A 25,471-nucleotide genomic window follows, 5' to 3' on the forward strand; every position below is an offset into this window, starting at 1 on the left:
GGAAAAAACATTACTGAGTAAAGCTTTCCAGGAAGTAGTACGCTTACCTGTAATAACGGAGCCATCTGATCCTGGACCACTTCCTAAGTACTGGTATTCTGTAAAACTGAAGCTTCCGGAACTGTCCTCCCCAATAGACTGAGAAATCTCTTGAATGGTTCCCATCTCTTGTAGGAAGTCTGCCGAGAGCGGGCTTTCCAGGTCATCAGCCTCCAGTGGGGAGAGGGGACCGATGGGGCTCTCTGTGTCCACCATCTCCATTGGGAGGAGCTGGTCCCACTGCCCAGCTCCGATCTCCTGGGAGGAGAGAGAAGCCGTCAGTGAAAACACTGGAGACTTGGAGGGCCACTGGCTTTCATTGAACGGAAGCATCACTGGCCAGTGGACATGCCTGAACTCATAATCGAAAGAGTAACATTGTCAGCCATTCTCCTTCCGCTTGACTCTTGATAAGCTCAGTAAGAAAAGGAACATATTGTATTCTTCTTATTTTTTATTTTGGTCAAGCGGCTTGCAGGATCTCAGCTCCCTGACCAGGGACTGAACCCAGGTCCTTGGCAGTGGCAGAACCAAATCCTAACCACTGGGCCACCAGGGAACTCCCCTCAAAATGAAAAATCTCTAAACAAGAGCTCGTCTCAGGAACCAGAGCTGACCCGGCCGGGACTCCCTCTGCGTTGCCGTGTCCTCTGTGTATCGGAGGAAGACGGAAGTAGCAGCGGACACACGCTTCGTCCCCGCTGGCCCGGGGCAGCCCCTCCGGTGGGGACACGTCTGGACTGTCTGATGGGCACGCAAGGATGCAGGAGGGGGATGGGGAGGGCACAGCTCCACACGGCTGGCCAGGGAGGGCCTCACTTCAAAGGGCGCAGACCCCAGCAGGAACACGGCAGAGAGCTGTGCAGACATCTTGGGGAGAATGTCCAGCGAGAGTAGTGGCAAGCGCGGAGCCCCCAGGATGGATGCCTGCGGGGGTACTTGCAGGCACAAGCGGGTCGGTGTCCTCGGCTGGGGCCCCGGGGGGTTGCAGGGGCAGGAAGCTGGCGGGCAAGCTGGGGACAGAATTGTGTGTTCTCTGTGCCCGTGGGGTGCGCCGTGCAGGTAGGTGTTCCTAAGGTGACTACGCTGTGACGAGCACATCTGGGGTCACAAAAATCTAAACAGGGCAGTCCCCGGCAGTGCCAGGCTGTTTCAACTCACACACACGGAAGAACGCTCTCTACACGGGCATTTTCAGGCTGCAGCGTGCCCCCCAGATTCCTGTGTGGGAGTCCCGACGCCTGTGCGTGCCTGCCCAGTCATGTCTGACTCTTTGCGACCCAATGGATTGTAGCCCAGCAGGCTCCTCTGTCCATGGGACTCTCCAGGCAAGAATACTGGAGTGGGTAGCCTTGCCCTCCTCCAGGGATCTTCCCAACCCAGGGATTGAACCCGCGTCTCCTGTGTCTCCTGCACTGGTAGGTGGATTCTCTACCACTGAGCCACCTGGGAAGCCCTAGGGCCCTAGAATGGGGTTGCATTTGGACATAATAAAGGGGTGATTACATTAAGATGAGGCCCTAATCCAATCTGGCTGGTGGAAATCTGGACACACAAAGAGACACAGGGGTGTACACATGGTTGAGGGGGGCGGCCCGTGAGGACACAGCGGACGGTGGCCCTGTGACCCAAGCAGAGGGGCCTTGAGAGGAACCAAAGCCGCCCACACTCCGATCTTGGCCTGCGTGCCACCTAGACGGTGAGAAGCAAACACTGTCGGAGGCTGCAACCCGTGACCCGCCCCGAGGGCAGCCGGAGTACGGGTACAAAGTCAAAGCACAGGTCCTCCCTGTGCTGACTGGGTTCACGCTGTTGCCCACACCTCTGAAACCACTTCCTGCGACCTTCAGACCAGGGCCCGGTCTCCTGCACAACATGGGCCCTGGTAACACACCTTCCCCACCTCGCCCTGGCTAACGGCCCCCGTGCCCCCGAGACCAGCGGCACGGGTCATCTCCCCATCTAGAACCCCAGCGTCAGCCCAGCCCCCTGCCTGAACCGACCTCCCCTCCCTGCCTTCCCGAGGCCCCCTCCAAGTTCACCCCCCAGCCCAGCCTGGTCTCTCCTCGCCAACAAGGCCGACGAGGCAACATTCAGCTTCTGAAATGGTCTCAGGGAGGCCCACGCTCATGTTGAGGACAGGACCCGAGGGGTGCGTGCCACCAGTCCTGGCCAGGGCTCAGCGGTGGAGGGGGGGCGCTGTGGTCCCTCCACGACCTCGGAAGGCTGGGCTCTTGGGACCAAGGAAAGAAAGAAAAGAAAGAAAGAAGGAAAGGGAAGTCACTCAGTCGTGTCCAACTCTTTGCGACCCCATGGACTATAGCCTACCAGGGTCCTCTGTCCATGGGATTTCCCAGGCAAGAATACTGGAGCAGGTTGCCATTTCCTTCTCCAGGGGATCTTCCCAATCCAGGGATCAAACCTGGGTCTCCTGTGTTGCGAGCAGACACTTTACCCTCTGAGCCACCATGACCACGGAAGGCTGGGCTTTTGGGACCAAGGGAGAGGACCCTGCCAAAAGCAGACCTGTGGAATGTACTTGTGTCAAAGCATTTCCCATCTCAGCCCGGCTGCAAATCAATAGCAGCTTCAAGTGCAAAGATGAAGGGATGGTTTCCTTCCTTTAGAAACGAAAAATGGGTCCAGTTCACATACTTTTGTGAGAGTCACATCTCATGCCAGGATTCTGACAATAAATGATCATAGTCAATGATAACGCCATAGCGAAAAAGAAAAGGGAATCATTAAACTTCCATATGATTGAGAAGATATTATCATCTTTTAAATCAGACTGTAAATCTGCGATCTGTGCTTTTTTTTTATTGTATTTTATTCTGCATCATAATTGAATTTCTTCAAATGGCAAGTGAGATAAAGGGATTCCTTAAGATATTTTCTGGGAGGTCCCTGGTGGTCCAGTGATTACGACTTCACCCTCCAATACAGGGATGCAGGTTCCATCCCTGGTTGGGGAGCTAGAATCCCACACGTCTTGTGGCAAAAAAAACCAAACATAAAACAGAAGCAATATTACAAATTCAATAAAGATTTTAAAAATGGTCCACATCTAAAATAGATTTTTTTTTTTTAAAAAAAAGGTATTTTCCACCATGAACAAAAGATTCCAAAGTGCAGTCATTAACTTACTACCTCCACCATAAAACTCAACTTCAAAACTATACGAAAGCCAGGCAGGGGCCATGTTATCAACGGGGCCGCGACCACCTCCTCTGTGCCGTCATACTCAGTGCTGCAAGGAAAACACAGGTGGAGGCAGGCTTGTATTCCTGCAGACATCCTATCTTTCAACCAGGAGAGCCCAGATCCGGAGGAACTCAACTCTGACTACAAACGATGCTAGTCTCCCTGGCGTTCCAACAGGGAGTTGGAATGCTCTGCCATCTTATCGTTTTACCTTTCGGTTGCTTTCCAAGGGTACCTGAGATTTATGGAGAGAAACATCAGTGTTTCTGTTAATGAAGAGCTAAAGGATGTGAGAGTTGGACTATAAGGAAAGCTGAGTGCCAAAGAATGGATGGTTTTGAACTGTGGTGTTGGAGAAGACTCTTGAGAGTCTCTTGGACTGCAAGGAGATCCAACCAGTCCATCCTAAAAGAGATAAGTCCTGAGTGTTCATTGGAAAGACTGATGCTGAAGCTGAAAGTCCAATACTTTGGCCACCTGGTATGAAGAACTGACTCACTGGAAAAGACCTTGATGCTGGGAAAGATTGAAGGCAGGAGGAGAAGGGGATGACAGAGGATGAGATGGTTGAATGGCATCACCGACTCAATGGACATGATTTTGAGCAAGCTCTGGGAATTGGTGATGGACAGGGAAGCCTGGAATGCTGCAGTCCACGGGGTCGCAAAGAGTAGGAAAATGACTGATCAACTGAACTGAACCGAAACGAGATCCATGGGGAGTGAGACAACACCATGACCTCTGGCCAGAGGACCGGCCGCCACACATCACTGGACACACTGGCCCTGCCTGCTTCCAGCCAGAGCAGATAAGGGACACTGCCCTTTGGACGTTTCCGCAGGTGAAGATGAGGCCGCGTGGCACATGCCGTACATCGTGGGCCTGCGGTTCCTGGCAGCCTCTGCACACCCGGCCTCCACACCAGTCACCTCTGCTCTGGGATCAGGAAGATCACGGCAAGTCCCTGCCTCTGGAGCCCACAGAACACAGTTACTGCCTGGTCGGCCAAGACGGGCAGCCAGGTGCCAGTTACCGTGCCCTGGCCCAGGGTCCTAGGTCCTCCAGGGCTTTAGAAGAGAGAAAAAGACACCACCAATGATGTCTCAGCAGCTCCCAGTGTAGCCAAGAGGCAAGACATCAGGAGGTGGTGCAAATGGAAGTCAAACAGGCCTCGGTTTCCAGGCAGGGAGCAGCGAGCGATGGGGTGGTGGGTGTTGAGGACACTGACCGGTAATAAAGCCAAGTTCCAACAGAGACGTGGGGGATGCATACTCCGTCCCCCTTCCTGGATGATCCATTCTGAGACTCACTGGCTTCTAAATGCATTTTTTTTCTCCCCTTTCTCATCCAACTTAAGTGTTAGAACCGTATCCCGTATATGGGAAACTCAAATGTAAACTGCTAAAATTCTACTTTTAGTAGAACACCGATCCGTCAAAATATTGATGGTCCAGTGGTTAAGACTCAGCCTTGCAGGGGGTGTGGGTTTGATCCCTGGTCAGGGAACAATTATATAACCCCACATGCTGAGCGGTGCAGTGAAAAAGAGATTTAAAACAAAATTAAATGAAAAAAAGAGAAATTAACAGAGTGAATCATAACCATGAAACTAAGCCTGAGAGACGAAACACACACACACACCTGGGCACCGTTGTCGTTTGCTGTTGTTCAGCCACTAAGTCACGTCCAGCTGTTTGTGTCACGGTGAAAGCAGTGAGCAGGAGTCCAAGTGGGCAGGAAAAGGCAGGCTTCACACAGGGAGGTGGGCGGGGGGTGCACCTTTATCCTGAGACGGGGACCGTGCCCGCGGCCTGGGAGGCCGACTGGCACGCATCACCGACTGCTCAGGAAAGGCGTGGACAGAGCGCCAGTCTGACTCTACCAGAGAAGCAGCAGAGAGAGGACTTGGAGAACGTTCAGTGACACAACAGTGCTTTGCAGAGAGTCAGGAAGTCTCATTATCTGATCGGAGTAACAAAGCGGGGACTCACTTGGCTGTTGTCTCCCGAGGGTGTTGCTGTGTCTCACCCATTTTTGTCCCCTTACGTTACTTTTTAAAGTTTTTGTTTAAAGTATTTATTTATTTAATTAGTTTATTCAGCTGTCCCAGGCCGTAGTGGTGGCATACGGGACCTAGTTCCCTGACCAGGAATCGAACCCAGGCCCCCTGCACTGGGAACGTGGAGGCTTAGCCACTGGACCGCCAGGGAAGTACCCCCGCGCACACACATTATTAACAGAGTTTCTTGGACCTAGGAGGCCTTTTGTAAATGTTCTCTGAAATAAAGTACTAAATAAAAGTTCACCATCTAAACATATTTCTATGCTGTGACATCACATACTCAAGAAAAAGAACAAGTGGAATTAGGCTGGAGTTCTCTCGCTCAGAACTTATGTTTGACTCAAAAGGGTCCAGATAAATAGCTGAGCAAACATCAGTCTTTTACTTTGCTTCTCTTTACCCTGCTCTGTTCAGTTCTTACCGTACCGTAAAGCCCTGCTAGATGGTCCCTTCTCAGGCCTGACAATGCTGCCTCTGAGCAATCTGCTGACAGCTGTCTTCACTCAGGTAAGTCTGACTACACTTCACTGAGTGATTAAAAGTAAAAGAGGGGATTTTTGTCAAAAGAGTGCCATTTGCGGGCAGACAAGCAGCTTTCAGACAAGGAATTCTTCCACTTTTCATCGACTCTGATTTACTACCTTGTCACATTCTTTATACTGTGCTGTACACCTTATGGAGATTACACAACTACTGAGATGACTTTTGGCTTAACTTGCTGGGTTAGGACTGGAAACAACATTTCAAAATAAACAAAATAATGCCAAAAAGCCCTCTGCAACTTTACCTCGCACCTGAAGTTCACTGAAATAGATTAATCATTAGGGCCTGCATAATGATTAACAAAGTATAGAAAGGCCTAGGAAACACGTCTGAAACAGAAGAGAAAGTTCCAGAGTACAATAAAAAGAAAACAAAGGACTGTGCATTTTAACGAATTAAATCAAACATGCTAGGAGCACTCTGCACAATAGGTTTGACTAGAGCTTTCTAGATCTTTTCCAACAACGCTTAAGACGTGAAATTTTGTAATCAAGAGTCTGGCAGGCAGAAATGGGAGACAAAAGGATGTTGTGAGCCTCTACACCTGTCTTTAAAGGTGCAAAGAGAATGTTCCCGATCATTTCTAAGAAATCTCCCTCCAGTTTTACACAAAGGTCACACTCTATCATGTAGCTGTTCCAGCACTTCAAACCCACTCCTTCCCATGTTCCTGAAAATGGAGTTATCGTTCCGAAATATAATCTTACTTTTGTGGATGGTGATACCAAAATAATCACAGGCAAGTGGCCACTTTGGACACGCATTGGTGCCAGCTGCGACGGAAGGTGCGTGAGCTGAGAACCGAAGCCAGTGGATGCAGCCACTGTGGAAAACAGTATGGAGTCCCTCAAAAAACAAAAATGGAGTTGCCTGTGATCCAGCAATCCCACTCCTGGAGGGATATCCAGACAAAACTACAACGCAAAAAGATACGTGCATCCCTATGTTCTCAGCAGCACTATTTACAACAGCAGAGACGTGGAGACAACCTACCCGTCCGTGGACAGACGAATGGATAAAGGGGACGTGGCAAAGACAGATACATGACTACTACTCAGCCATAAAAAGAACAAAACAAAGCCAACAGCAGCAACGTGGACGGACTTAGAGATTACCATACCAGAGTGGAGTAGGTCAGAGAGAGACAAATGCCATATGACGTTGCGTATACGTGGAGTCTAAAATACGACACAGCGGGACCTACTTGGGAAACAGAGGCAGACTCACAAAGAGAGAGAACAGATTGCTGGCTGCCAAGGAGGATGGGGGTTGGAGAGGGATGGTCTGGGAGTTTGAGGTTAGCAGATGAAAACTATTACACAGAGTGGAGGGACGACAAGGTCTTACTGCAGAGTACAGGGAGCTACATTCAACCCCCTGCGACGAGCCGTAATGGAGAAGAACATGAAAAACTGTATATGGCTTATATACATATAAGGCTACTATGTAGCTCACTCAGTAAAGAGTCTTTCTGCAGTGCAGGAGAGCCGGGTTTGATTCCTAGGTTGGGAAGATCCCCTGGAGAAGGGAATGGCAACCCACTCCAGTATTCCTGCCTGGGAAATCCCATGGACAGAGGAGCCTGGCGGGCTACAGTCCATGGGGTCACAGAGTCAGACACGACTGAGCAGCCCCACCACCACCATATGTGTGTGTATATACATATAACTGAATCGCTGTGCAGCGTGAATGAACACAACATTGTAAATCAAGTCGACTTCAATTAAGAAATAAATGTAAGAAGTTGTGAGCGAGAGTCCACGGAAATTAAACGCATATTTATGACACAAACGCTTTGACCCAAAGAAGACAGAACCAGGAGCAGCGGGGCGGACACTGAGCTTCTGCCGCTCAGACGACAGACCAACAGTGGAGGATCAGGGGCCCTGATGGTCGCAGACCTGAGCAGTGACACCCCAGGCAGGGAGGGCTTGGTGGCTGTTGGAGGAACATCCCACGGACGACAGGATGTGAGTCAAGCTGGGGCTCACCGCTGGGATGGGAGCCATGTTTTGTGAGCTTGGTGGGCTGTGTGCGTTCCCCTGAGCTGGTGACCATGCTTCTCCTGGAGACCTCTTAGGGGGGACCCACAGCTCCAGGGCAGGGGTGTGGGAGCTGAGACGGGGCGGGGAGGGGTGCAGGGGCACACCTGGAACCAGGCCCTCCGGAGCAGTTACTGCAGCGCTTTCGCTATGGGTCCACACTGGGGCAGGGGAGGCAGCCCTGGTCCACTGACAAAGGGGACCAGAGGCTCAAGAGGGACCCGCCTTATGCAGCCCAGACGTGAAGAGAGAGAAATAAACAAGAGACGGCAGAGTCAGTGTGATGAGGGCCATCTGGGGACACCCTGAGGGTCGGGGGCCTCCACCAGGGAGGGGATGTCCATGCTGAATGCTAAGAGGTGGCCATAAAGAAATGCAGCAGAAGAAAAAGGGTGAGGAGGCGTTTCTAAGAAAAGGGCACAGCCTGTGTGCAGAGACGACTTGAAACATCACTGAGTAGCTGAGAAGGCCAGGATCACCCATACTGAGGGGGCTGGACCCATGACCCGTGGCTGCACAGCAAACACCCCCCCGCTCAGCGGCTGGAACTCCATCCACTGTGCTTGCTCACAGTTCTGTGGGTCAGCAACTCGGGCTGGGCTGGCTAAATCTTGCTTGGTCAGCGGGTCATGGTGGCTGGGGGGGTCAGTGGGAATGGACACTGGGTCCAGGCTGGGCCCTTCTCACCACGTGGCCTCTATCCTAGCAGGCCAGCCCGGGGCTCCTGCAAGTGCCTTCGTCTTCCAAGAGGGAGTGTGGGAACTTGGCGACCTCACTCATAAATACTGCATCACTTTGGCCAATTTCTGTGGGTCAAAGCGAGTCGGAGGTGAGCCGAGATCCAAGCGGTGGGGAAATGAGCCCAGCCTCCGAGAGGGAGCCCCAGAGAACCTGGGACCCTCTTTGGGGCAGCATGGGTCGGGGGTGGGGGCTTGCACAGAGGAAGAGGCTGCAGTGCAGTTGAGGTGTGTCACCGCTCATGGCTCAGGACTCAGCCTGTGGCCTCCACCTCGCAAGCAGGAAGCAGCCACCGAGGGATGCCTGCGGACAGTGACATGGGAGGAGCTGCACTGGGCTTGTTCTGGCAGCAGGTGGGATCCAGAGTTAAATGAAAGCAGGCAGGGTGAGAAGCAGCAGGACTCCTCCAGAGTGAGTGGTAACTGCTCCCTGTAAGAGGCGACACGTCCCAGGGCTGATCTGGGGAGGTGGGAGGGAAGAGAACAAAGACCTAACATGGCCAGCGGGCAGGGATGGAGCAGGGAACTCGGATGGAGCCTGGGCTACACCTCCTCCCCAGCTCAGGTAACTGGGAGACAAGGTGATGCCATGAAACCGGGAGCATGAAGAGAAGAGCCGGTTCCCAGAGCGGAGAGTCACGGAGAGGGAGGGTGGCGAATTCAGGGGCAGGCTGTGGTGGTGTCTGCGGGACATGCAGGCTCAGCCTCTATCAATGCCTCCTCTTCCGGAAAGTTCTGAGGATGTTACCAGCGTTCGCCTCCTACAGCTCTTAGCAGCAGCAGCATCGGGCGGGCAGATGAAGCCCCATCCTGCTCTGGGTGACCTTGGATACCTGAAACGCAGTCTCAACAGCTGCGACGGGGTTACTAACATCCACACACTGGCTGGCCCGAGTGTGTGTGGATCGACTGTCCCTCCTCCTTCCTCAGGTCCCCCCGCCCTACCCCCACCTTTATCCCTTAATCACGCCCTTCCTCCTGCCTGGCTGGACCTTAAAGAAGGCTGAGAGCCGAAGAACTGATGCTTTTGAACTGTGGAGCTGGAGAAGGCTCTTGAGAGAGTCCCTTGGATGGCAAGGAGAGCAAACCAGTCCATCCTGAAGGAAGTCAACCCTGAATATTCACTGGAGGGACTGGTGCTAAAGCTAAAACTCCAATACTTTGGCTGCCTGATGCGAAGAGCTGACTCACTGGAAAAGACCCTGAGGCTGGGAAAGATTGAAGGCAGGAGGAGAAGGGGACGATAGAGGATGAGATGGCTGGATGGCATCACCTACTCGATGGACACGACTTTGAGCAAGCTCCGGGAGTTGGTGAAGGACAGGGAAGCCCGGTGTGCTGCAGTCCATGGGTTTTCAAAGAGACAGAAACGACTGAACGACTGAAGTACAACAAAGACAAGAGCAAGCTGATGGAAACATACAGCTCAAAATGCCCCTGGGTGGGCTGAGCTGAACACCAGGAGGAAGGGGAAACGAGGCAGCATCTGTATTAGATTCTGCAAGTACCAAGAAGGATGTCGGAGACCGGTGAGGCCTTCACGCTGCTGAAACAGAGTGAGACAGAAGGAAGCAGACTACTCGAGGCCGACTGAGGGCGTCAGCCCCAACCGTATTTCCACCGCCTGCCCTGCGGTGCTGAGAGCCTAGACAAAGGTTTTACGGGAAAGAGAAAAGTCCCTTTATCTTTAACTTCTCCGGGCCAACTCACTGAAATCTAAGTTTGTTCTAAACCAAGAGAAATCAAGTAGAAAGACGATTACTTTTGGTAGTTGTATATCCTGGAGGCTAATTTTGGCTTTTTGATTTCAGAAACTTGATAACAGATGTGTCCATTATTTTCTTTTTTAAAAAACCATTTAAAAAAAAAATCAAAGTGTAGTTAATTCACAGTGTGCGTTAGTTCCAGGTGTACAGCAAGGTGGCTCAGTTACACACATGTGCACATATGTATGTTCTTTTTCAGATCCTTCCTCTTACAGGTTATCACAGGACAGTGCGTGTAGCTCCCACGCTGCACAGCAGGTCACCGATGCTTGTGTGTCTCACACACAGCAGCACGTGTCTGTTGTGCGTGCATGCTCAGTCGCTCCAATCATGTCTGACTCTTTCTGACCCCATGAACCGTAGCCCACCAGGCTCCTCTGTCCATGGGAATCTCCAGGCAAGAATACTGGAGTGGGTTGCCATTTTCTCCTCCAGGGGACCTTCCAGCCCAGGGATCAAACCCACGTCTGTCGGTGTCTCCTGCACTGCAGGGGAATTCTTTACCTACTAAGCCACCTGGGAAGCCGGCATATCTGTTAATCCCTGCTGATTTATCCCTCCCCAGGACCATCCCCTCGGGAAACCATAAATTTGTTTTCTAGGTCTGTGAGTCTGTTTCTGATTCATTAATAAATTCACTGATATCGCTTTTTTAGATTCCACAGGTAAGTTACACCATACAATCCAAGTCTTTGTCTGACTCGCTTCACTTAATGTGATCATCTCTAGGTCCAATCTGTTGCTGCAAATGGCAGGGACGTGGCCGTGTCCAAACCACTCTCCTTTAGCTCCTGTTTCGGTTCTGGATGCGGTCAGAGGCATCGCATTCAACATTGGGCCACAGCAGGCAAGGTCTGAGCATCCTCCCATTTTTCCGGTCTGACATGGAGCCACAGAGAGTCAGACATGGGGACTCAGAGTAAAGTGGGCCTCCTCTAGTGACAACGTTCGGAGAGACAGGAGGGACCAGAAGTTTCTGGGGAGACAAGCTCCCTCCAGCAATGCTCTGAATGCCCAGAGCCAGCTCGGCCTGCAGAACCATCTGGGAATTCAGCATCAGCCCTTCTGTAAACGCACTCAGAGGAGCAACTTCACGGACAAGGTCCCACTTTCTGGGAGGTGAGAACCACTTTTTGGACATTTTCATAAACCACGCTAAGCTACAAAACCAATCGGTGCATCCAGCGTCTAGAGGGGCTGCCTCTGTCTCTCTTACCTGACTGAACAATGAAGCGTGCTAACGTCAGTAAGAGAAAAGCCAAAATCTGGGATAGTAATACAATGGTGTCACTGGGTTCATCCTCCTCCATAAGGATGAAGAGATTGGGGAAAAATCCTCCTCGTCTCTCCAGCAGTTCTATATGGACAACTGATACACAATATTACAATTTTATTTCTACCGTCACCAAGGGATGGCTTCTCTTCAGCTTCATGGGTCTGTGAGCGGCTGTGATAGGCATAGTGGGGAGACCACCGACTAAGAAAACACTCTCATTCTTGAGCTCCAAGTAATTGGGGGTCACGGTGGAAGGTAAAACATGCTCACCAGTAAGCACCCAGGAAAACAGATGCAAGCTGGCACTGAGTATTGGAGATGGAGAGTTTCAGGGGGAAACCCGATTACCACACTCAAAAAGTCAACAGGAGCTTAGCTTTGCAGAAGTTCAAACATTTTTTAATTTCCTTATTGTTTTTATTTTTGTGATTTTTTTTTTTTACGGTGCCATTCAGCCTGTGGAATCTTAGCTCCCTGACCAGGGACCAAACGTGTCCCCCAGCAGTGGAAGACCACCAGGGAAGTCCCAAAACTACTTTTTAAAAAATTTATTTGCTTTTAATTGGAGGATAATTGCTTTACAATATTGTATTGGTGTCTGCCATACATCAACACGAGTCAGCCATAGGTATGCATATGTCCCCTCCCTCCTGAATCTCCCACCCTCTAGGTAGTCACAGAGCAGGTTTGAGCTGCCTGCATCATAGAGCAGATTCCCGCCGGCTACGCGTTTTCCATATGCTACGCGTTTTCCGTATGCTACGCGTTTTCCGTACGATACGCGTTTTCCGTACGGTAGTGCACACTTTCCCATGCTACCCGCCCAGTCCGTCTCACCCGCTCCTTCCCCACTGGGTCCACAGGTCTATTCTTCGTGTCTGCCTCGCCACTGCCGCCCTGTAAATAGGTTCATCAGTACCATCTTCCTAGATTCCATACACATGCCTTCATATACGATATTTGCAGGACTTCTTTTTTTAAACTCAAACTTTAATCTTAGCCCAGAGATTAGGAAATGTGCCTTCTGGAGTCACCAGAACTGCCACAGCTGCACAGGAGTTGTGTAACTCTGGAGCTGACTTACAAAGTCCCTAAGGGTAGGGGGATAAAGGCCATCATCTCCCAGAAAGCAAAGCGAAAAAGCAGATGGAAATGGGAGAAGACAGAGGAGAAAGTGAGAGGAGCAGTCCAGGGGTGAGACTTAACCAAGCAAAGATGTCCCAGAGGGAGGGAGGCGGGGAGCTGGGGCGAAGGAAAAGATCCGCGAGAACTGCTCTCAGAACTGAAGGCTGTGCGTTGCCAGGTCCCCAGTACAGGGGGTGAATGCAGACCCACATCACAGCAGAGCACGGGGAAATTCTGGAGCACACTGGGACCAAGAGAGGCCACCAGACCCTCCCAGCTTTCAGAGGGGGCACACGTGCCCCATGCAAAGCGTCAAATACAGTACATCCCCTACTTAGGAGTGAGCTCCACCCCACAGCACATCTCTAAGTCCAACAAAGTTAGCCGAGGTACCCAACTCACACAACGGGCTGTATACTTGCTGCTTTAGTCTCGAAGTTGTATCCAACTCTTTGTGACCCCATGGATTATAGCCAGCTAAGCTCCTGTCCATAGGATTTCCCAGGGAAAAATACTGGAGTGGGTTGCCATTTCCTTCTCCAGGGGATCTTCCTAAACCAGGGATTGAACCCAGGTCTCTTGCATCTTCTGCACTGGCAGGCAGGCTCTTTGCCACTGAGCCACCAGGGAGCCCGGGCTCTGTAGCACTGCACTGCAATAGGTCTATAACACTTTCACACAGATAATACCTAAAAACAAACAGATACAAAAAACAAGGAAACCCTTTTAACCTTACAGTACAGCACCTTGAAAAGTGCAGTAGTGACTGCAGAATGAAACTAAAAGACGCTCGCTCCTTGGAAGGAAAGCTATGCCAAACTTAGACAGCATGTTAAAAAGCAGAGACATCACTTTGCCAACAAAGGTCCGTCTAGTCAAAGCTATGGTTTTTCCAGTGGTCATGTATGGATGTGAGAGTTGGACCATAAGGAAGGCTGAGCACCGAAGAATTGATGCTTTTGAACTGTGGAGCTGGAGAAGACTCTTGGGAGTCCCTTGGACTGCAAGGAGATCCAACCAGTCCATCCTAAAGGAAATCAGTCCTGAATATTCATTGGAAGAACTGACACTGAAGCTGAAGCTCCAATACTTTGGCCACCTGATGTGAAGAACTGACTCATTGGAAAAGACCCTAATTCTGGGAAAGACTGAGGGCGGGAGGAGAAGGGGACGACAGAGGATGAGATAGTTGGATGGCATCACCGACTCAGTGGGTATGAGTCTGAGCGAGCTCTGGGGGATAGTGAAGGACAGGGAAGCCTGACTTGCTGCAGTCCATGGGGTTGCAAAGAGGCGGACATGCCTGAGCGACTGAACAACAAGAAGAGTACCACAGCTGGCACACAGGGGCTCGCAGCAGTGCCAGCTGCATCGCCGCTTTCACATTGGTTCCTGGACATCCTCGGCCGGAAACAGAGATGCCGTGCAACTGGGCTCACAAGCACAGCCACTTGCAGAGCATGCACACAGCAACGTGCGCCGGGTACCTGAGCCAGCGGACACGGCTGGACACGTAAACGCAGGTTCAAATCTTTGAAAGTTTGCAACGTGAGGGCTCATATGTAGGCACCTTGACTTCCTGCTTCAGAACGCTTTTGCATTTCTCAACAGCGGCACTGGAAGCGGAAGACGACAGGACGGCACGCTTACAGCGGGGAAAGGAGGGGACTCCCACTCACAACTCAGCATCCAGGTGAGCAGGCCAACGGGTGGGGAAGCAGGAACGCGCTGGTATATTCTTTCAGCGCGGTAACTGTGCCTCTCTCTGAGACTCGAGTCTCTCCCTCCCCTGATAACCTGGTACTTATCTCGTCTCACAGGCAACGACAGGGGAATGTGTTTTTTAAATGGAGTTATGAAATGCAACTCAAGGATCTCTTCTAGCCATCTAACCTGCAGTGAAATATTGAAAGTTGCTCGTGTCTCATCTGCTGTGGTTCTATAGGCTCCTATGCGTCAACTTGACATCATCATTGGCCACCATGCAGACACAGCACTGCTCTAAATTAGAGATTTTGTTGCCATGGATGATGGAGGCTAATGCTCCTTGAATCTTCATAACGTGCCAAGCATGCGTTAACTCGTTCCATCCTTGCAACAGCCCCATGAAGAAGGTCCTGTGAATATGCTTACTTTAGAGGTAAGGTAACTGCAGTACAGAGAGGTTACAGTACTGGGCCCAGGGTCTCAGCACAAGTGGAGGTGGGGTTTGAGCCTTGCCGGCCAGCCTCCAGTTTCCGCTCCTGACCCACCATACTGTTAACCTTGGTAGAGCTGATGGTGTAACATCTCCCAGGGCTCATGTTTCACAGCCTTCTGGTCAACCACTGTGATTTCTGAGGTTTATCGTCTAGTTTCTGAATTACCCTCAAGCTGTTTTTCTTTCCCAGTTTAATCTATGTTAACAGCAGATACGCTGCTGCAGGAATGTTATTCTTAACTAGACTGTCTAGTAAAGTTTAGAGCTGAGAAAAAAACCCAGCATCATTTCAATTTGTTTATTCAGTGGAGATTGGAGATTTAAAGTCATGGCAAAATTAAATATAGATAATTAGCGGAATGCCCAGCTCTCATGCTGCTGTTTGCGTATTCAGTGGAGAACTGTCTACTCAACTTTGCCAGTGGAGTCATTTGTGAGAGTGTCTTTACACTGGGCCATGTGAGTCTTAGCTGATGACTTTAGGGCCACGCCTACAGTTTTAATACCAATTATGAGTGAATCATTTTTTTGTTTTTAAAAACCGGTCTTACTGATGTATAACTGGCATACAATAAACTGTACGTATTAATTTTTTTCAATTTGTATTATATATATATTTTTAAAGTAATTATTTTTCTGTGTCGAGTCTTAGTTGCTGCCTGCAGGCTCTAAGGTGCTCGTTAGTCGAAGCACACAGGCTTAGTTACCCTGCAGCACGTGGGACCTTAAATTCCTGACCAGGGAATCGAATCTGTGTCCCCTGCATTAGAAGGTGGATGCTTAACCACTAGACCAGCAGGAAAGTCCCTGTATGTGTATCAAGTATACAGTTTGAGAAGTTTTGATATATGCACACACCTGTGAAACCACCATCGCTATCAGGATGGTAAAAACATCCGTTGCCCCCAGAGTTTCTTCCTGCCCATCTGTAACCTCTCTCTCTCTCACCCGTCTGGACCCCCACCCTACTGATCTGCTTTCTGTCACTACAAATTATCTGCATTTTCTCGAGCTCTATGTAAATGGAATCATTCGGTGTATACTCTTGTCTGTTTCCTTTGACTCAGCGTGCTTCTCTGAGCCTCATTCGTGTTGTTGTGCACGTCCAGAGTTCATCCCTCTTCGCTGCAAAGTAATATTCCATTCACCTGTGGACGGACATTTGGACTGTTTCCAAGTTTGAGTTATTACAAACAAAGCAGCTATAAACATTCATGTATCAGTCTCTATATGGACAGGTGCTTTTTTTCCTCTTGGCTAAATACCTGGGTGTGGGATTGCTGGACCAAATGGTAGGTGTTTAACTTTTTAAGAGATTATCAAACTGTTTTCCAAAGTGTTTGCATCGTTTTTCATCTCTACTAGCAGTGTATGAGAGGTCCAGTTCCTCCATGACATGGCCAACATTTGGTGTGGTCACTCTTTCGAATTTTATTTCTTCTAATGGGTCTGTCGGAGAAGGCAATGGCACCCCACTCCAGTACTCTTGCCTGGAAAATCCCATGGATGAAGGAGCCTGGTGGGCTGCAGTCCGTGGGGTTGCTACGAGTCGGACACGACTGAGCGACTTCACTTTCAGTTTTCACTTTCATGCATTGGAGAAGGAAATGGCAACCCACTCTAGTGCTCTTGCCTGGAGAATCCCAGGGATAGGGGAGCCTGATGGGCTGCCCGTCTATGGGGTCGCCCAGAGTCGGACACGACTGAGCGACCTAGCGGCAGTAGCAGCAGCAATGGGTCTGTAGTAGCACCTTATCACCTCTGTGAAAGCTGTGAAACCCGAGCACAAGGATTATAGGTTTAATTTGCATTGCCCTGGCAACTAATGATGTGGGACATTTTTCTCACGGTATTGGCTACCTACGTATCTTCTTTGGTGATGTGTCAGTTCAAATCTCTTGCCCATTTAAAAACTGGATTATTTTCTTAATGAGTGAATTTCCTAAGTTTTTTTTTCCTGTTTTCTGGTTACAAGTCCTGTATCAGGCTTATGCTTTACAAAAACTTATTTTCAGCCTGTAGTTTGCATTTCCATTCTCCCAACACTGACTTTCGAAGAGCAAAAGTTCATTCTGATTAAGTCCAATTCATCGATTTTTGTCCTTCTGTGGATTGGGCTATGGGTGTCATAACTATAAAACTGTTGCCTAACCCAAGGTCACATAGATATTCTTAATTCTTGCTTTCTGTAGATTTTGCATTTAGATCTATGGCCCATTTTGAGTTCATTTTGTATATGGTGTGAGGAATGAGCAAAGTTCATTTCAGGCACATGGATAAACAGTTGTGAAAAGATTGTCTTTTCTCTGCTGAACTGCTGTTGTACCTTTGTAAAAAAAACACTGATTTCTCAGTAGCAAATATGGAATTTCATCAACAGCTTCTTCTACATCTATTGAAATGATCATGTAGTTTTTTTTCATTCTGTTAATTTGGTGAATTATGCTAATTTTTGATTGTTAAACCATCCTTACATTCCTGGCTGAATCCATTTGGCTATGATATAACATTTTTTTATACATCATAGATTCAAAGTCCTAAACTATAAATTAGAATTTTTGTATCTATGTCCAGAAGGGATTTTGGTATTTAGTTTTCTTGACTTGTAATGCTTTTGCCTAGTTTTGGTATCAGATTAATGCTAGCCTCATAGAATGAACTGGAATGTACTCCCACTTCTTCAATTTGGGGGAAGATTTTGTATAGAATGGTATCATTTATTCTTTAGATATTTGGTAGAATCTACCAGTGAAGCCATTTAAGCCTGAGGTTTCTTTGTGGAAAGATTTTTTAACTACAAATTCTATTTATTTAATAGATGTAGGGCTAGATAGATGATCGATTTATTCTTGAGTTTAGTTTTCGAAATATGCATATGTCAAGTAACTTGTCTTTTTATCTGAGTTGTCAAATTTGTTGACATAAAGTTCCTAACATCTTCTTTTTATCCTTCTGATAGCTGTAGACCCTGCAGTGATGTCACCTCTCTCATTGCAGATATTAGTAGCTTGTATCTTTTCTTCTTTTTCTGAATAAAACAGGCTAGAAGTTTATCAGTATTATTCATCTTTTCACAAGAACCAGCTTTGTATTAATATTTCATTGGTCTTCTCAGTTATGTTTGGCTTTCTATTCATTGATTTCACCCTGATCTTTATTATGTCCTTTTTTGTACTTACATCGGGTTTAATTTGCTCTTCTTTTTCTATTCCTAAGGAGTTCTTTCTTCTTTTCTAGTAAGGTGCTTAGTGTTATAAATTTGCATCTAAGTACTGCTATAGCGGGTTCCACAAATTTCAACATGTTGTTTTTAATTTTCATTCATTTCAAAATACTTTCTAATTTCTTCTTTGATTTCTTTTTTGATACATGGCTTATTTGGAAGCATGCAATGTAATTTCCAAATATTTGGTGAGTTTTCACTCATGTTTTTGTTAGTGACTTCTAATTTAATTCCATTATGTCAGAGAACCTACTTTATATGACTTAAACCTTTTAAAGTTTATTGGGATATGCCTTATGGCCCAGAATACAATGTATCTGGTAAGCGTTCTGCAGGCACCTGGAAACGACGAGTGTTCTGCTGCTGTTTGGTAGATTGCTCTGCACAGAAATGTCAGATCAGATTGTTTGATAATGTTGTTCAAGTCTTCCATATCCTTGTTGATATTCCCTATATCTAATAAATTATCTGACTATAATTTTGTATCTGTCTGTTTCTCTTTGAAGTTCTCTCAGCTTTTGCTCCATGTATTTTAAAGTTCTGTTATTAGATACATAAACTTAAAGAACTGTAAATCTTCCCAAAGAACTGATCCCATTATTTCTTCAAATGTTTTTTTCTGCCCCCCACTTTTTCCCTAGGATCTCTAATTATGCATACATTAGGCTGCTGTTGTTCACCAACACAGCGATGGCTCTTTTCATTTTTTAAAATCATAATAACTATTTTACTGCTTAATCTAACATACACACACATCAGTATATATCAGTTCTGGGTAAGTTTCAACTCACTGATTCCCACCTCCCACATTATGGATCCTCTTTTCTGGTTTTTAGCTTATCTAGTAACCCTTGATTAGCTGTCAGACACTGTAATTTATTTTTACCTTATTCAGTACTGAGTAATTCTGTATTCCTATAAAGATCCTTGAGCTTTCTTCTGGGATGTAGTTAAATTACTTGGAAAAGATCCTTTTGTTTATTAATTTTGAGAATCGTCAGGCAGGACCACAGCAGCATGTAATCCAGTGCAACTCTCTCCCTACTGGGGCAAGATCTTTCTGAGTACTCTGTCCAATTCCTCTTGAAGCATGAGGTTTTCCAGACTAGCAAGTGGAAACTGCCAGGCACTATTCCTGGCCCAGCTTGACTGCTGGGCGCTGATGCTTCTAATCCTCCCAGATGGCTCCTTCACTGGCCTCAAGCAGCTTTACTCACACGCCTGAGCCAGGCAGCATGTAGCAGGTCCCAGAGCTTTCTCCTCTGGTGCTCTGCCCTGGGAACCCTAGACCCTTTGGTCTCTCCAGACTCTCGGCTCCATCTCCTCAGCTTAAAGACCCCGCCAAGCTCTGCCCAGGCGCCTCCTCCTGGCGCCACGGCCTGGAAACTCACTCGCATCACACCTCTCCCCTTGCTTGTTTTCAGAGCCATTCACTGCCTGACGTCCAACGTCTTGAAAAACATTGTTCCATACATTTGTCTGGATTTCTGGTTGTCTCTGGCAGGAGGGTAAATCAGCTCCGTTCCATCTTAGACAATGAAGCCAATCATTTTTACACACATAGAATAAGTTGGTCACAAGATCACAACCACTTTCTCTCAACCTTTTTAATGTGAAATGGGAAACGGTTAGCATAAAGTTATATGACCCATCAATTGCACTCTTGGGTATTTATGCCAGTGACATGAAAATTTATGTTCACAAAGAAACCTTAAGACATACCAAGGGCGCAACTGCCAAAAGGGAAAAACAAATTGGATGTTGACATTTTTTTTAAAGTGCGCTATAAACATTATCATCAAGAAAGTGAAGACAACTCACAAAACGGGAGAAAACTGTGAAAATCAAATATCTGACACAAGACTTCTATCCAGAAGATATAAAGCACTCTTACAACTCAGCAACAAAAAGGAAGATACCCTATTTAAAAATGGGCGAAGGATTTAAGTAGACATTTCTCCAAAGGAGATATACAAATGGCCAACAGGTGCATGAAAAGATGCTCAATGTCTTTGGTTAGGGAAAAGCAAATCAAAACCACAGTGAGATACCACTTCACATCCACTAGAATGACTATAATACAAAAGGCAGACAGTAACAAGTATTGGTGAAGATGTGGGGGGACTGGAACCCTCACACATTGCTACTGAGATTGTAAAATGATGGAGCCATTTGGAAAACAGTTTATCAGTTCCTCAAAAAGGTTAGACACAGAGTTACCACATGACACAGCAACTCCACTTCTAGAGAAACGAAAACATACATCTCCACAAACACTTGTACATGAAGCATTCATAGTAGCATTATTCATCACAGCCAAAAAGTGGAAATCACTCACAAGTCCACCGACTGATTACTGGATAAATAAAGCACACGGAGCCTGCATGCACCTGTGCTGCTTCTTCAGGTGAGCCCGACTCTTTGCGAACCCACGGACTGCAGCCTGTCAGGCTACTCTGTACTTGGAATTCTCCAGGCAAGAATACTGGAGTGGGCTGCCATGCCCTCCTCCAGGGGATCTTCCCGACCCAGGGATCAAACTCACATCTCCTGCGTTGGCAGGCAGGTTCTTTCACTACCGCCACCTGGTAAGTCCCAAAATGTACTATATCTATACAAGATTCTTGGTGACAAAAAGAAATGAAGTACTGATTCATGATACAACATGGATGACCCTTGAAAACATTATACTAAGTGAAAGAAGCCAGCCACAGAAGACCGTGTATTGGGTAAATCCATTGCTATGAAATTGTCCACAACAGGCCAACTGTACAGACAAAGCAGATCGGTGCTTTTCCAGGGCTGAGGGTGGGGTGTGCAGGGAATGAGGCATGATTGTTAGTGGGTATGTGGCTTCTTCCGGGGTGATGAAGATGTTCTAAAATTAGATTGCGGCAATGGTTGCACAACCCCATAAGTATAATGGAAACCATGGAATTGTACACTTTGAACCATTGTTTAAACATACCAGTTACATACCAGTGTATGGTGTGTAAACGACATCTCAGTGGAGCTATTTAAAACCTGCGCAGCAGCTTTATTCATAATAACTCACAATTGGAAAGAATCCACATGTCTTCTGATGGTGAATGGTTCCACAAACTTGGTGTATCTGTTTCACGGAATACGACTCAGCAAAAAAAAGAATGAACTATTAATATATCCAATAACCTGTATGAATCTCATGAGAGTTACGCTATGTGAAAAAGCTAGCACCAAAAGGTTACATGCTGTTTTTTGTTCGTTGTTCAGTCGTTAAGTCCTGTCTGACTTTTTGTGACCCCAGACTGCAGTCCTCCATTATCTCCCAGAGTTTGCTCAAACTCACATCCATTGAGCCGGTGATGCTATCCAACCATCTCATCCTCTGTCACCCTCTTCTCCTCCTGCCCTCAATCTTTCCCAGCATCAGGGTCTTTTCCAATGAGTCAGCTCTTTACATCAGGTGGCCAAAATATTGGAGCTTCAGCTTCAGCATCAGTCCTTCCAATGAATATTCAGGGTTGATCTCCTTTAGGATGGACTGGTTGGATCTTGCTATCCAAGGGATTCTCAAAAGTCTTCTCCAGCACCACATTTCGGAAGCATCGATTCTCCGGTGCCCAGCCTTCTATTGGCCTCATTATGCACCACTCTCGAAATGATACAATGATAGAAATGGAGAACAGACCACCAGGGTGAGGAAGAGGCCAGGGTTTGAGAGATGGGTGTGGCTCTGAAGATGACTCTGAGAATGTTCTGGACACATGACTTCATCCTGGCTATGAGGCGGCACTGTGGTCTTATAAGACGTTTCCACGGGGGAAACAGTAGAAACAGTACGGGGATCTCTCTGAATTATTTCCTACAACTGCATGTGAGTCTACAATTATGTCAAATTTCAAAGATTTTTTCATTTTAAAAAAGTACTAAAAGGGAGATAAATTAGGAGTGATATTTTCGGAACAGGTGAGCTCAGACTCACACTTCTGATCTGCAGCTTGGTAAATAAACATGATAATAAACATAGCTGTGATACAGATGGTAGAACCTGTGCTTTTCTGTTTGTCTGCTTTTTTTTTTTTCCACTTGGAAGTGATTTCACTTACAGAAAAATTGCCCACAAACGCAGAATAGTGTAAAGAACACTGTGAACTCTGTACCCTTTATCATATTTGCTGATGATTAACATTCTACCCACTTGCTCTATCTTTGTAGGTAGGTAGCCATGACTGCAGCCATGAAATTAAAAGACGCTTACTCCTTGGAAGGAAAGTTATGACCAACCTACAGAGCATATTCAAAAGCAGAGACATCACTTTACCAACAAAGGTCCATCTAGTCAAGGCTATGGTTTTTCCTATGGTCATGTATGGATGTGAGAGTTGGACTGTGAAGAAGGCTGAGTGCCGAAGAATTGATGCTTCTGAACTGCGGTGTTGGAGAAGACTCTTGAGAGTCCCTTGGACTGCAAGGAGATCCAACCAGTCCATTCTGAAGCAGATCAGCCTTGGGATTTCTTTGGAAGGAATGATGCTAAAGCTGAAACTCCAGTATTTTGGCCACCTCATGCGAAGACTTGACTCATTGGAAAAGACTCTGATGCTGGGAGGGATTGGGGGCAGGAGGAAAAGGGGACGACAGAGGATGAGATGGCTGGATGGCATCACTGACTAGATGGACGTGAGTCTGGGTGAAGTCCGGGAGTTGGTGATGGACAGGGAGGCCTGGCGTGCTGCGATTCATGAGGTCACAAAGAGTCGGACACGACTGAGCGACTGAACTGAACTGAGCCATACAGCGTGTGTGTGCATGTGCGTGTGTGTGTGTGTGTATGTGTGTGTGTATGTGTGTGTATGTGTATGTGTGTGTGTACATGTGTGTGTACATGTGTGCGTGTGTGTGTGCGTGTGTGTGTATTTGAAGCATGACTCTATCTCCCTCAATAATGAAGTACCTATTTTCTAAGAATCAGGATATTCTATTAATACACTGCTGCTACTGCCGCTGCTAAGTCACTTCAGTCGTGTCCGACTCTGTGCGACCCCATAGACGGCAGCCCACCAGGCTCCTATCCCTGGGATTCTCCAGGCAAGAACACTGGAGTGGGTTGCCATTTCCTTCTCCAATGCATGAAAGTGAAAAGTGAAAGTGAAGTTGCTCAGTTGTGTCCGACTCCTAGTGACCCCATGGACTGCGGCCCACCCGGCTCCTCCGTCCATGGGAGTTTCCAGGCAAGAGTGCTGGAGTGGGGTGCCATCGCCTTCTCCGCTCTTATACACTAGTGTATGTTTATCTACAGGACACTTATCAATTTCAGCCAACTGAATAAATAGAGATACAAGGCTTTATGACTCAAGGTCAAATTTTCCTCAGTTGACCCAACAATATCCTTGACATTACTCCTCCAGGACAGGATCTAGTGTGGGGGTCACCTATGGCGTTTTGTTGTCATTTCTCTTTTAATGTGAAATACTTCCGCTGCTTTTGTCTTTTCGTGAAAGTGACTTTTTAAAGGCTCACCATTTCTACTACTGTTTTTAAACAGAATGTAGACATTGCTTTAAGGGAATGGCAACCCACGCCAGTATTCTTTTTTTTTTTTTTTTAAGTTTTATTTTAAACTTTACACGATTGTATTAGTTTTGCCAAATATCAAAATGAATCCGCCACAGGTATTCATGTGTTCCCCATCCTGAACCCTCCTCCATCCTCCCTTCCCATACCATCCCTCTGGGTCGTCCCAGTGCACTAGCCCCAAGCATCCAGTATTGTGCATCGAACCTGGACTGGCATCTCGTTTCATACATGATATTTTACATGTTTCAATGCCATTCTCCCAAATCTTCCCACCCTCTCCCTCTCCCACAGAGTCCATAAGACTGTTCTATACATCAGTGTCTCTTTTGCTGTCTCGTACACAGGGTTATTGTTACCATCTTTCTAAATTCCATATATATGCGTTAGTATACTGTATTGGTGTTTTTCCTTCTGGCTTACTTCACTCTGTATAATAGGCTCCAGTTTCATCCACCTCATTAGAACTGATTCAAATGTTTTCTTTTTAATGGCTGAGTAATATTCCATTGTGTATATGTACCATAGCTTTCTTATCCATTCATCTGCTGATGGACATCTAGGTTGCTTCCATGTCCTGGCTATTATAAACAGTGCTGCGATGAACATTGGGGTACACGTGTCTCTTTCCCTTCTGGTTTCCTCAGTGTGTATGCCCAGCAGTGGGATTGCTGGATCATTACGCAGTTCTATTTCCAGTTTTTTAAGGAATCTCCACACTGTTCTCCATAGTGGCTGTACTAGTTTGCATTCCCACCAACAGTGTAAGAGGGAAATTGAAACTGTAATCAAAAATCTTCCAGCAAACAAAAGCCCCGGTCCAGATGGCTTCACAGCTGAATTCTACCAAAAATTTAGAGAAGAGCTAACACCTATCCTGCTCAAACTCTTCCAGAAAATTGCAGAGGAAGGTAAACTTCCAAACTCATTCTATGAGGCCACCATCACCCTAATACCAAAACCTGACAAAGATCCCACAAAAAAAGAAAACTACAGGCCAATATCACTGATGGACATAGATGCAAAAATCCTTAACAAAATTCTGGCAATCAGAATCCAACAACACATTAAAAAGATCATACACCATGACCAAGTGGGCTTTATCCCAGGGATGCAAGGATTCTTCAATATCCGCAAATCAATCAATATAATACACCACATTAACAAATTGAAAAATAAAAACCATATGATTATCTCAATAGATGCAGAGAAAGCCTTTGACAAAATTCAACACCCATTTATGATAAAAACTCTCCAGAAAGCAGGAATAGAAGGAACATACCTCAACATAATAAAAACTATGTATGACAAACCCACAGCAAACATTATCCTCAATGGTAAAAAATTGAAAGCATTTCCTCTAAAGTCAGGAACAAGACAAGGGTGCCCACTTTCACCATTACTATTCAACATAGTTTTGGAAGTTTTGGCCACAGCAATCAGAGCAGAAAAAGAAATAAAAGGAATCCAAATTGGAAAAGAAGAAGTAAAACTCTCACTATTTGCAGATGACATGATCCTCTACATAGAAAACCCTAAAGACTCCACTAGAAAATTACTAGAACTAATCAATGACTATAGTAAAGTTGCAGGATATAAAATCAACACACAGAAATCCCTTGCATTCCTATACAGTAATAGTGAGAAAACAGAAAGAGAAATTAAGGAAACAATTCCATTCACCATTGCAACGGAAAG

General features: G+C 47.0%; 1 protein-coding gene across 3 annotated transcripts in view; it reads right to left on the reverse strand.

Moving 5' to 3' along the window:
- PPARA (peroxisome proliferator activated receptor alpha) overlaps nucleotides 1–25,471 on the reverse strand; it is a 73,931-nt gene that overhangs the window by 29,105 nt on the left and 19,355 nt on the right. For 2 of the 3 annotated variants that reach the window (XM_027540496.1, XM_027540497.1), the window contains exon 3: nucleotides 48–297. The exons of the other annotated variant lie outside the window; for it this stretch is intronic. In XM_027540496.1, the coding sequence (XP_027396297.1) occupies nucleotides 48–261 (214 nt within the window). In that variant the 5' untranslated portion in view covers nucleotides 262–297. The remainder of the gene's footprint in view (nucleotides 1–47; nucleotides 298–25,471) is intronic. 3 annotated transcript variants of the gene reach the window in all.

Source organism: Bos indicus x Bos taurus, chromosome 5, assembly GCF_003369695.1.
Source record: "Bos indicus x Bos taurus breed Angus x Brahman F1 hybrid chromosome 5, Bos_hybrid_MaternalHap_v2.0, whole genome shotgun sequence".
Classification (NCBI taxonomy): domain Eukaryota; kingdom Metazoa; phylum Chordata; class Mammalia; order Artiodactyla; family Bovidae; genus Bos; species Bos indicus x Bos taurus.